General features: G+C 32.5%; 1 protein-coding gene across 4 annotated transcripts; it reads left to right on the top strand.

The window, feature by feature from the left end:
* Positions 1-1,784: 1,784 nt before the first annotated feature.
* LOC120202127 (diacylglycerol kinase 5-like) lies at positions 1,785-9,132 on the top strand. 4 transcript variants are annotated; one of them, XM_039202601.1, is made up of 14 exons: positions 1,810-1,850; positions 1,989-2,042; positions 2,502-2,711; positions 2,780-2,902; positions 3,325-3,453; positions 3,870-3,955; positions 4,736-4,859; positions 5,158-5,206; positions 5,976-6,058; positions 6,399-6,466; positions 6,882-6,956; positions 7,864-7,951; positions 8,057-8,173; positions 8,744-9,132. In XM_039202601.1, exons 3-14 carry the CDS (start codon positions 2,514-2,516, stop codon positions 9,077-9,079), a joined length of 1,476 nt encoding a protein of 491 aa, XP_039058532.1. In that variant the 5' UTR covers positions 1,810-1,850; positions 1,989-2,042; positions 2,502-2,513; the 3' UTR covers positions 9,080-9,132. The 4 variants fall into 4 exon arrangements, with proteins under 4 accessions (XP_039058531.1, XP_039058532.1, XP_039058533.1 ...); XM_039202600.1 differs by lacking the exon at positions 1,989-2,042 and having other exon boundaries at positions 1,785-1,850; XM_039202602.1 differs by lacking the exon at positions 1,810-1,850 and having other exon boundaries at positions 1,908-2,042.
* The last annotated feature ends 6,171 nt before the right edge of the window (positions 9,133-15,303 follow it).

The raw sequence follows: 15,303 nt of genomic DNA, 5'->3' as shown, positions 1-15,303 counted from the left end.
CGCATCTGCATCTTTGAGAGTGTTTATGTAATTTTATGTGGGCATGTGATCAGATTCAGCTAGGAAAAGGGAAGGGGTAGCAATTGTGGGACGAAATAAGTTGGTTAATGGCTTTTCAATATGGAACTCCATGTGGCGTTGAAGGGAGAGCTAGCAGTGATCACAGCTACTCTCTACATCTACATTTTAGTAGAGAAGTGAAGCGACATGATAAAAACAAGAAAGGAGAGAAGGTGAAAGGGTTTTACTGTTTTCTGTCTCTGTCTTTTCTCAGAAGGTGGGCAGTCCTTGGAAATTCACTATTTTGCTTTGCCGTCTTTGGCTGAAACAGATTCTCTCTGTTGGGACCATCGACACATCTTATGGCCTTTTGAAAAAATTATCTGACGATATAAATCAGTAATTCAAGTACGATTAATCGAATCCAAGAGAAGTGGTCTCGTTTGAGCATAGTTTGGAGAGGTAGGATTTTAGGAAGAAGAAGAAGAAGAAAAAATAACCTGCAGAAGAATAAGGGGATGAGTTAACCGGAGTTAAGTGTACTAATCGAAGCTAACAATAAGGACAGAAATGAAAACGAACTAAAAGTTTAATTACTGTATTATAAATTTCAAAAATTATGTGTCCAAAATTTAAGATCCCTAAAGTTTAAGGACTATTTTATACTTTACCCTATATTTTAACAAAGATTAGTGATTGGAGGAAATATGTTTTTCTAAGCAGCGAATCATTGGATTAGGACTGCCCAACTACAAGCTGACATCAGCATAAATTATCGGACTTCGCTTTAACTTCAACGGCAGAATCACTAACTGACAAAAACAGAATATTCAATGCCTTCTTCATCTTCATTTTCCACCACACGTTTTTAAAAATAAGATTATTAGCATCTACCGCGTATTATTTGGCGTTATTATATTTAAAATCTCTTTAATTATTTTGTAGAAATAATCACCTAAAAATACCTTAAATTATTCATAAAATGATCTCACGTTTTACGGAAAAACAAATTTTATACATTTATTATTATTTTTATTTAAAATTAATAGTTTTTTTCTTTAAAAATGTTGATTAATCTCGTGTCATATAAGATGTGATGTCCATTCAAAACGTTTTATAGGAAACAAGATAAATCTACGTTGATAGGTTAGATTATTTCTCCCAAAAAAATAATTAATGAGGGTTTTTAATATAATAAGGTCATATTATTTGTTATAGGATGAAAAAAACATTATTTGCTATATTAAAAATAATTTAGTTTATATAATTAAAATAAGAAATTATATTATTTAATTATAAAAATATAATTCATTTAAAAATAAATGTTACTATATCATTTTTGTAACATATGTTCTTTTTAATGAATTTAAATTTTATTATTAAATTAAAATTTTTATAAATTTATTTTAATTATTTTATCTAAATTTTATAATAAATTTAGATTTGAATTATTATTATTATCATCATTATAATTTATATATTAAAAATGGTTTAAAAATAAATTTACAGATATAAATTATCCAATTACATATAAAGTTATTTAAATCGAAATTATACATTGAATTAATTAAACTGTTAATATTATAAACAATTTAATCAATAATCAATATAAAAAATTATTAAAACTAAAAATTAATACTTATTAATCAAATTATATATATAATATGAATAAGAAACATATTACTTAAAAAAAATAAATATAAAGGTTGGAATATTAATGTAGTAGTGAAAACGACATTTCCAGAGGCAGAAATAAGTTTCTGAAAAATCCTAACCATAAAAATTTCAAATCTTGAAGACCCCCGTGAAATTTCCTGTTGTCTCACTTTCCTTGCTGATTCATTTCCCAGGTATCTCATAAATCTCGCTTTTTGTTTCTCAATTCAGTTAATTCAATTAACAAAGATCGCTCTTCATTTCTTTGTTTCAAATTTAACAAGCTATCGAATCTATCTTTTTTACTGTTTTCTTGGTGCCGTTATTCTCAGTCTCCAACAGCGAGGGAGCCTTTCTAAGCTTCAGTTCAACCGTAACCAAATTTGGTTCAGTTCATTTTCCTTAATTTTTTTTTGCTCCACTTGTTTGATTTGGATCCTTGCTGTTTTACGTTCTACGTGTTTGTTAAAATGACTGAATCCGAACGATATATCATAATATAATATCTTTCATTGTTTTGAATAATGATCTAGAGGGAGTTGACTTTTCATTCTGACTTGAACTTTTCTTACTTCATTTTAGTATAGATACTATGCTCACGATATATCATTACATGGTATCCTTTTGTTATTATGGTTGAGTGAATGGGCTGCTGGAAATTGTTTCTGCGGGGGCTTTAGATAAGAAACCATTTAACCCTGTGATTTTAACCAATTTTTCCTTGGTGCATCAAGGTCCAATAGTCAAATTCTTCTGTGTTGTATTTTTCTAATATTTTCTTTTACCTCCATGTAATTTTCTGTGGCACCTTGATTTTGACCATCTTTGGTCGTTTTATGATGCAGTTGGGCCCAACAATGGAGGAATCTAAATCAAAGTCTGACTTTTTGAAGGAATTCTATATTCCTGCATATATTTTTGATGATGTAACACAGGTCTCTGATGTTCCCAATCCACCAAAGTTTCCAGTGCTTGTGTTTATCAACTCCAAAAGTGGTGGTCAATTGGGTGGCGATCTTCTTAATACATATAAAAGTGTCCTCAATGACCATCAGGTAACTTTAGTCTTTCACAATGCATATTATATTTGATTTGGGGCTAATCTCAGTGCGATAAATTTCAGACTTTCGACTTGGGGGAAGAGGCCCCTGATAAGGTGCTTCTCAGGGTTTACACCAGACTAGAAAGGCTGAAACAAGAAAAAGATGAATTTGCCGCAAAGATTCATGAGAGATTAAGAATAATTGTAAGTTAAGCCTGATACTTTACAATGCCACAGGAGGCTGTCAATAACAGCAACCAGCAGTTTAGCTAACATTACTTTTATGTTACGTTTGGTACACAAGTAATAACATAAGGAAAACACTTAATTATTACACGAGTTTTAAAATAATTTTTCATAACATAAAGAAGAATTAGTACAAATCTAAACTTGATATTAGAAAGATAAGTAAAAACTCAAGTAACAAATAATAAGTATTCAAAATAGGCAATATTTATTCCTAACTTTGTCCAAACTAAGTCATTTGAGTGATTAAAAATTACCAATTGAAGTTATTTTATTGCTAAGTCATGTGCTAGAATATGAGTAATAAATAGTACACCTACTAAACGTAGCATTATTGCTTTATTTTTCTTTCTATTCCTTACATCTAGATTGATATTTAGGTTGCTGGTGGTGATGGAACAGCTGGCTGGCTTCTGGGAGTTGTTTGTGATCTTAAATTGCCGCATCCACCACCAATTGCGACAGTTCCTTTGGGAACTGGAAACAATCTACCTTTTTCATTTGGATGGGTAAGAATTTGCATGCTTTTAGTTGTAAAATCAAGTGATATAATGAGGTAACTATTTTGATATGTTTTCTTACTTACAACAATGAATTACTGGTCATGCTGCCAATTACTTTTTCACTCAGTACGTGCTCTTAATTGGCTGAGTAGTATTTGATGTCTCTATCTAAGTTTCATTTCTTGTTTTTTCAAATATGGAGCTGAACTAAGTTTGTACTCTTAGTCAAAAGTTTTTCTTATAAATATAGAGCCCTCCCTTTCAGTAAAATTTGTAAAGTTCGCTGAAAGTTTTTGGATTCTTGATTGACACTGCAGTAGGCAACATGCATCTCTAGAAGTCTCTATATCATGGTTCATAGATAATCTCCATCAAATTTATGAGCTGTTGAGTTTCTATCTAACTTGCTTTCTAAATTACAGGGAAAGAAGAATCCTGGGACTGATCGTAATTCTGTATTGTCATTCTTGGAACAAGTAATGAAAGCGAAGGAAATGAAGATAGACAAGTAATTCTGTTGTCATGAGCATGGCTCCTCTCTTTCTTGTTCTTCATCTTTGATCTTTCACACACACACACACGTGCTTGAGGTGAAGTGAACTTACACACACACACACACACGAGCTTGAGGTGAAGTGAACTTGTAAGTTGTAAACTGAGAAACTCCCTGATTTGGCATAGTTCTAATGTAGCTGAATTGTGTTTTGAACATCCAGTTTCAGTGAAATTGGTACCTTGCCTCTTCTAAGTCATGAACCTTTAGAGATGCAATATACTCCATCACCTCTAGGTGGTTATCTTGTAAATGTTCACAAGCAGAACACACCAATATCTATCCTCTGGCTTTGTATTAATGTGCTAGGAAGTAGGCAGGGGTAAAGAATCATTATCTATTATGTCAACCCTTTGGGTGTAACTTCTAAATGAAGTTATGGAAAAATTACATGGTAAATTTTTTGACGGAAAAAAGAAATTTTGGGACAGGTATAAGGTATAAAAACAGAGTTCATTCCTGTTTTGCTAAATTGTCAAGAGAACCTTTTTCCCCATCTTTTGATTCCTTTCACCATTATCTCTACAATCTGTTAGGCCAAAATTTTGAGAAGCATTTTGCATCCCTTGCTCCTTAACTATCCAAGTCAAATTTAAAACCACATAACTGCATTATCTGAAAACAGTCTCCTTCCTACATCGATTTCTTTGCTTCAGTTAAGTTATAGGGTTGGCTAACAAAAGGAACTTCAAAATGCTTTACTGTCTTACTGATATATGCATTTTTGTGGTTCAGTTGGCATATTCTCATGAGGATGAGAGCTCCGAAGGAAGGATCATGTGATCCTATTGCCCCTCTGGAACTACCACACTCTTTACATGCATTTCATCGTGTCTCATCAACAGATGAACTGAATGTGGTGAGACATTCTATCGTTACCTCCTTTGTCTTATAATAATATTTTCCCTTAGTCTATGTTTTTATGAGATCAGGAATTTGTATATTTCTTAAACTATCTTTTCTAATTTACTGTGAAAACATTATATACCTTTTCCTGATTTCAAATGTTCTTTTTTAATTCTTCTTTCTGATTATATCATTGAATATTTTATCACATAATTTTCCCTCGCACCTTTGGTCCAACTTCCGGTTTTCTAGCTGAAAATATTTTGTTTTGTATTGCATTTTACCTTGCATAAAAAATTTGTGATCCTCAGGAAGGTTGCCATACATTTCGTGGAGGATTCTGGAATTACTTCAGCATGGGTAAGAGTACTTCCTTGGTTAAGTATTTTAACTGTTCATGTTGTAAAAATAAAGCTTTCATAATCTTCTTTTTTACAAAGTGTTCTATTATTGTGGATGTTGTACATCTGTTTCCAGAATGATACTTAATGTATAATTGGTTTTCTGCTATCATCAATTATCTTCTCTTTTCAATTCCTTTTACTTTATGTTGCCTAATCGAATTTGAACAATCTAGGAAACCATATATGATACTGTTAAAGATATGATTGAACAAAAAACTTTGGCAAATTTAGGGTTTCCTTATAAGTCTGGTTCCAAATTAAATCTGGTTAAAATTGTTTGAAATCTAAGAAACGTTTTCGTAAACATTTTGTTTTATTGGCAAAGTTTGTCTACACCTATGTTACTTGGACTTGGATTTGAGTGTCTGAAACGGATATGCTTCCTACATTGGTATTTCGTTAGAACTGAAGAGAAAGAGCAACATAGGCATGCACTATCATACAGTCTCCTTTCCCCTTTTAGCATCCACGTTTTAGGATAAAAAGGGAAGGTTATCCCGTCCTTTCCTGCTAGTGAAAGGAAGAATTCAATCTCTACTCCTGGTACAACAACTAAAAGACCTGGCTAAGCTAGTTGTCACCTTCATTACTATCTTGCAATCAAACATAAAGAACAGATTTGTTTATTCTCACCCTCTAGTTCTCTGTTCCACCCATCTTTGCTTTAACATGACAATTTTGAATATTGGTTAACCTCACCGACAGCGTTGTAATGTTGTCTATAGGAATGGATGCTCAAGTATCTTATGCTTTTCACTCCGAGCGAAAGTTGCATCCTGAAAAATTTAAAAACCAGTTGCTTAATCAGGTATAATTCTATCATAATGCCATCTGCTTCTCTTGATTGATGCAAGGGAACTTGCAGCCAAATCATTGGGGTTTTCCTTTTTAATGCATGCTAACTTCTAGCTGATGTTATCATGATAGACTTACTCTTTCACAATGTTATCCAGCCTTCTTTATTGGTGGTTTAATACAGGTTTATCGTCTAATGACATGAACTTTTTTATGGAATTTATACATGTTTGTATTTGTGTGTTCCTTTCTAACATCTTACCTGGATCTTGTTTGTCTTTGATACTGGTTCTTCCTCAAAAAGATGTTCCAGTTGCTGAATTTTTCATGTTCCCCTACCTTGTTTCCAACAGAGCAATTATGCAAAGCTTGGCTGTACCCAAGGCTGGTTTGCTGCTTCTATTTTTCATCCTGCTTCGAAGTGAGCGTCGTTGCCTTCTTATCTTTATGTGTGATTGTTAAAATTTTCTATTCAAGTCAAAGATTAGGCTCACATTCAGGTTTCATGCATTTTCCTTTCTTTGAAAATTGACTATTTTTCTCTAATGAATTTTTTTATATTGGAAAATAGAAACATAAATTCAAAAGAAAAACCAGGAAGGTTGAAGGTGGAAGAATTTATAATAAAATTGCTTATTTTACAACCAGGGTAAAATTGCATTTTAGCCTTTCATTTTGAAATAAATTATAGCATATGCATACAGAAACCGTCTGTTAGTCTTCCAGTTAATTTATCCTCCTTTCTTAGTTGGCTGGATACTATGGAACATCTCTGGCCAGATAATTTCTCCTCCTTTCTTAGTAAATTGAAATTTTTATATGATCTTAAACTACAGGAACGTTGCCCAGCTTGCAAAGGTGAAAATCATGAAGAAACATGGTCAATGGCAAGATCTCCGCATACCACAGAGGTAACTTTCTGTTCTAGAGCAGCTTGCTGGCTATAACTATTCATATTTGTCATACGTGAAAGAAAACAGTCTGTTCGTACCAAAAAACTTGATTATGACATAATGTAGGAGAAAAGTATAGCAATAGGGTTCACATGATGCGTAAATACATTGATCACAACTCATGAGAAGCATGTGCTGACAAGATATATAACTCATGATTCAGTTGTAACTTGTAGGGATCATTTTTCTGCCTAAATGGTAATTCATGTTATATATTACAATACTTGTTCCAATATATAAAAGTCAATATTGACTTAAAAGTTCAAAATCTGCATTTGGTTCAATCATTGAGAAGTGACGTCTGATAGTTGGGTTACTGATTCTTATATCTTTTACATTAACATTTAGTTAGTAATGTTTTTATGTTAGAAATTCATTGATAAATAGAATAACCGAAGAAATATAAAAGAGATTCATGAACCTAAATGAAAGAAAGAAAAACCCCATTAGTTCTCTGGTGGGAAGAGAAACGTGGTAATTCCCTATTCATGCAAATTTTCTTAAGACATGTACTCGCAAAAGTTGACCATGCTATATTATAGAACTTAAGGTTCAAACCCATATCTTGTTGAAAGCTTCAACAACAGTTTCAACACATAATGTGGTTCTCATGGTTTTTGGGCAACAAATGTGTCTTTTTCATCCATCTTCCCTAGTTTTATGCCCTATTTTTATTAATTAGACTATTCATGCTTTGTATTGTAGCAACTAAAACATCGGTAGGGAGCTTTCTGTTAAGTAAAACCATTAACTAGTGCTTATTTCAGTTTTTTCTGCTTAACTTCCTAATATGGTTTTCCCGTTGTTACCCAATAATGCTTCTAATATCTTTCCCTTCTGTCTCCGCCCTTCCCAATTTAAACAGCATAAGGTCGATCATATGCCTCAACTTGCCCAGCTTTTCTGGTGGTCTAAATCCCTGGGGAACACCAAGTGGCAGAAAAAAGAATGAGGTTAGTTCCCATTTTTGATGATTTATTAGATCCGGCATTTGGTTGTATGAACCAACTTTGCTTTGTATGAATCTAATGGATTTTTTTTCTCAACCAACTTTACAGAGAGACTTGACTGCACCTTATGTAGATGATGGTCTTCTTGAAGTTGTTGGTTTCAGAGATGCATGGCATGGGCTCGTATTGCTGGCTCCGAAGGGACACGGAACTCGCCTGGCACAGGTAATAATTAAATAAGGCAGGCATAATTCAGTAGCTGAACCATTTCAGCTTTTACATCTTAGTTCAATTCTCTATCCCCCAAAGTATTTTAAAAGTTTATGGGGGAATTTCTCAAATCAGTGGTCTAAATATTGCAAAGCACGTATGCGAGCATGCTCACATTGAAGCATTTTTTTTTACGGGTAAACTACATATTAGTCACTCAACTATTCGAGTGGTTCCGTTTTGGTCACTTAACTATCTTTTTTCTTAAAATCATACCAGTTTTTATGTTTTAGTTTCATTTTGGTCACCTGTGACACAAAAATTAACAGAACTACTACTGACGTGGCATTTTCTTTTATTTTTTTAATAATGACATTGCATTACCTTATAAGTCAACATCACCGTTAATTTTTAATGACAATGTAATGTTAGGTATGATTTTGAGGAAAAGAGTAATTGGGTGATCAAAACGGAACCATACAAATAGTTGGGTGACTAAATACGTAAAAACTAACTACGTTAGGTGTTCAATTCAGTAAACTACTTGTTTTGCATCATCTGAATTGTTTTTGTTGTGGAAATTAGGCACACCGAATCCGCTTCGAGTTTCACAAAGGTGCTGCTGAGCACACATACATGAGGATTGATGGGGAGCCATGGAAACAACCACTACCAAAAGACGATGATACGGTTGTAGTTGAGATTTCCCACCTCGGACAAGTGAACATGCTCGCCACCCAAAATTGCCGATCGAAAAGCATGAATGATGTTACCTCCTCATCAACTCATCATATTGATGAAGAAGATGACGACAATAGTGATGAAGAAGACTCAAGATATGGGGGAGATGAGTTCAGGAAATTTGGTGCGGCAGACACATTCAGAATCCCAGATGAGGTTGATATTTCTCAAATTAGTTAAACATGTAATTGTTCATGACTTATTCTGTTTAATTATGTTCCGTATTAATTTGGTATAACAATCTTCAGAATCACTATTGAAACTTTTAAAACCCTAAAATGCTGGAAGCTAATGAATACGGATTTTGTGTAATAATATAATATACAAATGGATTGCAGTTGATCCTCAAAACATTTACAGAATCTTTCATAACAATCTTTCATATGTGCAAATGGGCCTTTTCTTTAACAGAATCATTCAGATTATATTTACTAAATTGCAAGTTGCACCCTCGGTGTAATGTGTCAGTCTTATCCTCTGAGTGATGAACGTGTCCACGGTGTTCATCAACTCACATGAACATATGCACGTATTCCTTCTGCCTCCAATCTGCAACATTATCAAATTACGATAAACACAATTAAAAACATGATCATCGTAACCGTAATTTACACGATAGTAACTACAATTTAAATGATTTTTTATAAAGCCACAATTTAAATATATTGATATTGCCAATTTGCCATTTGATAGGGCAAAAAAAAAGTGGGAAACCTGTTAAAAGAGTAGTAAATATAATAAACGTGTTTCCAGAAAATATTGAGATGGATATCGGGATTGATTTTAACTTTAGTCATCTCAACCCTTCTAATGGAATCTAGCCAATAATGCATTAAGATTACCTGGCAGTGTTGCATTTGCTTCCCACTGTCATTTCTCTGTAACAGTTGAGATACCAAGGTAAAACCTACAGGTTAGAGGCCAATAATAACCATTAAACTGCAGCAAAATACAATCCCAATTGATGCTTTTGTTGGGTAAACCCATTGGTAGAAAAAGATTTTCAAATTCAGCTCAATTTGTTTTTCCTAAAAACCAGGAACCACCAATTTAAAAACTGGTATTTGTACCTAGTTGGTCATTATATAAACAAGATTTTGCAGGCTTTACCCTTCTAGCACTAGCAGGCCACATCAATCTCTTGTAATTTACTCCGGAATCCCCTTTCTTTCTTCTCTCTAACTCTCCAGATCACACACAATAGAGGGGGCAGAGATGAGCTCGAGGAACACAAGCAGCAAAGGCCAAGTTCCGAAGACCGACTATGGAATCTTGTTCCAAGTTAGAGGCATTTCAGGATCCTTTAACCCAATGAACAGTGATAAATCTGGTAAAAGTAGTAATGACAGCAAGCTTAAACAGGCTGAGGAGTCACTTAGGACTGTGATGTACTTGAGCTGCTGGGGGCCCATGTCATGCCCCAACTTAAGGGTTCGATTTGTCTTAGTTTAAATGTGAAGTTTAAAGTAGCAAGTTAACTAAAATATTGGGTTCACCAAAAAATTGAAAAGGTTCAGGGGCTTTGGGTGTATATTTGCCCTTCCTTTATTATTATAATACTAGTAGCTTCTGGAATTCACTTGAAAAATCCCTTTAGAAAACGAGCCGCATATCTTTTGTGTTTATATGATAGTCAACCATTTTTTTTTTCGGCCAACTCGATTCATCGGAATAGTGACCGGTGAGGTGAACCACCAGTCTCCTTTGAAATTGAAAAACTCGACCTAACCATCCCTAGTAGCCCCGGACTAACGTCGCAACGACAACCATGGTGAGCCTAACGAACTAGTAGCGGTGGCAACAGTCATCTCCTCTCCGATATCAGCAGCAATGGAACTCCAATCATACACCACATCATTTCCTGCAACTAAACCAGAATGAATGGACAACCAAATAGTAAATGAAACAAGAAAAGAAATAGAAAAGGTCGACGGGGTGTTTTTATTTTCCCGATGATCCTGACGTCGGTTGGAAGATCTTAACGGTGAAGATATTCTTCTTGACAACAGGAATGACTTATCTTGAACGCAACACCATCCAATGGCGGACGGCGAAGATCGGAGAGGTTAAAGCTTTCGACGGATGAAACTTCTTTTGTAGATCTACGACTATCTATGGGTTTCTCGACGATCGGAGGTCGGACTCTTGACGAGGGGACTAAGAGGCTTCAGGTGGTGAAGCTTGGGCTCCGATCGACGACTAGGGACGGCAGCTGACGTGGTGTTCACCGGCGTTTGACTTTATATTAATGAAGCTTTCTTGGGTGGTTCTGCGGTGCGGCGCCTAAAAAACGGCTAATATACGGCGTGACCGGTTAAAATTTAGACCGGTTATGTTATATTATTTAACCGGAAATATTATAAAGTACAATAACATACTAGGTAGCGCTTATATAATGTAATAGATAGCGCTTATATTTACCTATTTTATAAGTAAACCGGTATATTTATACCGATAGCATTGCAAATTTACCTATTACATTATATTATATTGAAAGTGTCCATACTTTTTATAAAAAGGATCGATACTTTAACAGTGTTTCATGTGAATGCACCTACAATATTAATTTAATAATTTCATTTGCACAAAAAATTATTTGATTGTTTTGATATTTTATAAAATAATATTTAGAATTTTTAATTTAATAATAATATATCGCAACGTAAAAAATAAATCAATAGACGCCTATAATTACTAAATTAATATCTTAAAACTCACTCAAAAGATAACCTTAAATTAATGTTTTCCACAGTGAAAAAAGTATGGACACTTTTATAAAAAGGATAGACACTTTACAATATAACCACTACCTATTACATTATATAAACGATACCTATTACATTATATAAGGGCTACCTATTACATCATATGTTTACCTATTATATTGAAAGTGTCCATACTTTTTATAAAAAGGATCGATACTTTTTTTAAAACTTATGTAATTTATGTTTCAATTTTTTTAACAGTGTTTCATGTTTTCCACCTACAATATTGATTTAATAATTTCATTTGCAGAAAAAATAAATCATTAGACGCCTATAATTACTAAATTAATATCTTAAAACTCACTCAAAAATTAATATCTTAAGAACACTTGAAGAAGCAAGAGAACAACTATCCAAGCAATCAAAAACGAGAAAATCCCAACATGATAACAACTGAACATATCATATCAATGTTCAAACTCAAGTTGTAGATTTTGATTTCCTTTTGCTTGGCATCATATGAGATTTGGATTTTGATTTCCTTTTGCTTGGCACCATATGAGCTTTGGATTTTGATGAGCATCGGAAGTATTTCAGACTTATGATTTGGGTGGTACTCAACTTATGATTTTAGTTGCTATTTGTTACATTTCTTGTATACCACCCAGATCATACGCCCGAAACGTTTCTGACGCTTTAAAGTTGACCAAAAAATAAAATGGTCGGGATTTCCCTCGCGTTTATACGTTGGAAAAAAAACAATGGAAATTAGGAATAATCAATGATAACATGCATATTGGCTTGGGCTAATATTTATAGTGGAGCCGAAATATATATTGAAATTCAAACTCAAATTGAAATTTAAATTCAAACTCCAATTACATATGAAATGAATTTGAAATGCAGTGTTAAATTGAACATGAAAATTGCATAATTGATTCATACTGTTCAAGTAACATGCTTTATGAACCATCAAGCTAAAAGACAATATTGATTGAGTTCAAAGCTGAGTTGTGAGTTGATGGAGTTGTCACACTTGTCACATGGTTGGAATAAAGTACTCACATGCGAGATAGATTGTTTTGTTATACATAACCCATCTCAACGAAATTAATCCAAATAATGTACCCATAACAATGTTCAATTAATGTACCCACAACAATGTTTAATTGATTTGTTGTTTAATTTTCAATTTGAATTATTTAATTTAATAATTTCATTTGCACAAAAATTATTGATTGTTTTGATATTTTATAAAATAATATTTAGAATTTTTAATTTAATAATAATATATATCGCAACGTAAAAAATAAATCATTAGACGCCTATAATTACTAAATTAATATCTTAAAACTCACTCAAAAGATAACCTTAAATTAATGTTTTCCACAGTGAAAAAAGTATGGACACTTTTATAAAAGGATAGACACTTTACAATATAACCACTACCTATTACATTATATAAACGATACCTATTACATATATAAGGGCTACCTATTACATCATATGTTTACCTATTATATTGAAAGTGTCCATACTTTTTATAAAAAGGATCGATACTTTTTTTAAAACTTATGTAATTTATGTTTCAATTTTTTTAACATTGTTTCATGTTTTCCACCTACAATATTGATTTAATAATTTCATTTGCACAAAAAATTATTTGATTGTTTTTATATTTTATAAAATATTATTTAGAATTTTTAATTTAATAATAATATATACCGTAACGTAAAAAATAAATCATTAGACGCCTATAATTACTAAATTAATATCTTAAAACTCACTCAAAAGATAACCTTAAATTAATGTTTTCCACATTGAAAAAAGTATGGACACTTTTATAAAAAGGATAGACACTTTACAATATAACCACTACCTATTACATTATATAAACGATACATATTTCATTATATAAGGGCTACCTATTACATCATATGTTTACCTATTATATTGAAAGTGTCCATACTTTTTATAAAAAGGATCGATACTTTTTTTAAAACTTATGTAATTTATGTTTCAATTTTTTAACAGTGTTTCATGTTTTCCACCTACAATATTGATTTAATAATTTCATTTGCAGAAAAAATTATTTGATTGTTTTTATATTTTATAAAATATTATTTAGAATTTTTAATTTAATAATAATATATACCGTAACGTAAAAAATAAATCATTAGACGCCTATAATTACTAAATTAATATCTTAAAACTCACTCAAAAATTAATATTAAATTAATGTTTTCCACAGTGAAAAAAGTATGGACACTTTTATAAAAAGGATAGAAACTTTACAATATAACCACTACCTATTACATTATATAAACGATACCTATTACATTATAAGGGCTACCTATTACATCATATGTTTACCTATTATATTGAAAGTGTCCATACTTTTTATAAAAAGGATCGATACTTTTTTTAAAACTTATGTAATTTATGTTTCAATTTTTTAACAGTGTTTCATGTTTTCCACCTACAATATGATTTAATAATTTCATTTGCAGAAAAAATTATTTGATTGTTTTTATATTTTATAAAATATTATTTAGAATTTTTAATTTAATAATAATATATACCGTAACGTAAAAAATAAATCATTAGACGCCTATAATTACTAAATTAATATCTTAAAACTCACTCAAAAATTAATATTAAATTAATGTTTTCCACAGTGAAAAAAGTATGGACACTTTTATAAAAAGGATAGAAACTTTACAATATAACCACTACCTATTACATTATATAAACGATACCTATTACATTATATAAGGGCTACCTATTACATCATATGTTTACCTATTATATTGAAAGTGTCCATACTTTTTATAAAAATGATCGATACTTTTTTTAAAACTTATGTAATTTATGTTTCAATTTTTTAACAGTGTACTGCGAATTTAAAATGATAATATACTTGTAGTTATTGTACATACCTAAATATATGTACTGCGAATTTAATGTTGTACCCACCCTTTAACTACCACTACCAATGCCACATCCTATTGAAAGCAGCACGACAGAAACATGTTCAAAATGAACCTTCGTTTACATATCCATCAACTCCTGGAGCACTGAACTTGCACAACAAAATTTTTGCCATGGATAATACTGATGTAGACAATGTTAAGCCAACCGAGGAATGCCATGAAGTACATAATGTTGATGAATCTGACAGATTGGTTGGTCAGCTCTTCTGTTCACGTGATCAAGCTTGGCACTTTTACAAGGGATTCGCACGGGAACATGGGTTTAGTGCACGTAAGGGAACAACACGGCTTGACGTGGAAGGGAATGTGAAGACACAAGAATTTGTTGTTCCAAAGAAGGGTTTCGAGTATCAAAAGTCAATAATGTTGATCGTCAACGTGCTCATACGCCAGTCACAAGAACAGGATGTAAGGCTAGAGTCGTAGTTACAGCAACAAATACAAACGATCAGTGGGTTATAAGTAAGTCTGATCAGAAACATAATCATGCATTGTGCACATCTGCTATGACACCATTTATGCGTTCTAATCGAGCTGTAAGTAAGGCTGATATCGATGAGGCAACAACATTGAAAGAGGTCGGTGTTGGCACGTCACAAGTAATGAACTATTTAACGCAGCAGGCAGGGGGCTATCATAATGTTGGATTTACACATAAAGACCTCTACAATGCACTTCAAAGAGGTAAAGCAAAGGAAATCGTCGA

The sequence above is a fragment of the Hibiscus syriacus genome, unplaced genomic scaffold (genome assembly GCF_006381635.1).
Source record: "Hibiscus syriacus cultivar Baekdansim isolate YM2019G1 unplaced genomic scaffold, ASM638163v2 tig00008222_pilon, whole genome shotgun sequence".
NCBI lineage: Eukaryota > Viridiplantae > Streptophyta > Magnoliopsida > Malvales > Malvaceae > Hibiscus > Hibiscus syriacus.
The sequence above is the reverse complement of the archived record's forward strand: the minus strand, read 5'-3'. Positions and strand labels throughout refer to the sequence as shown.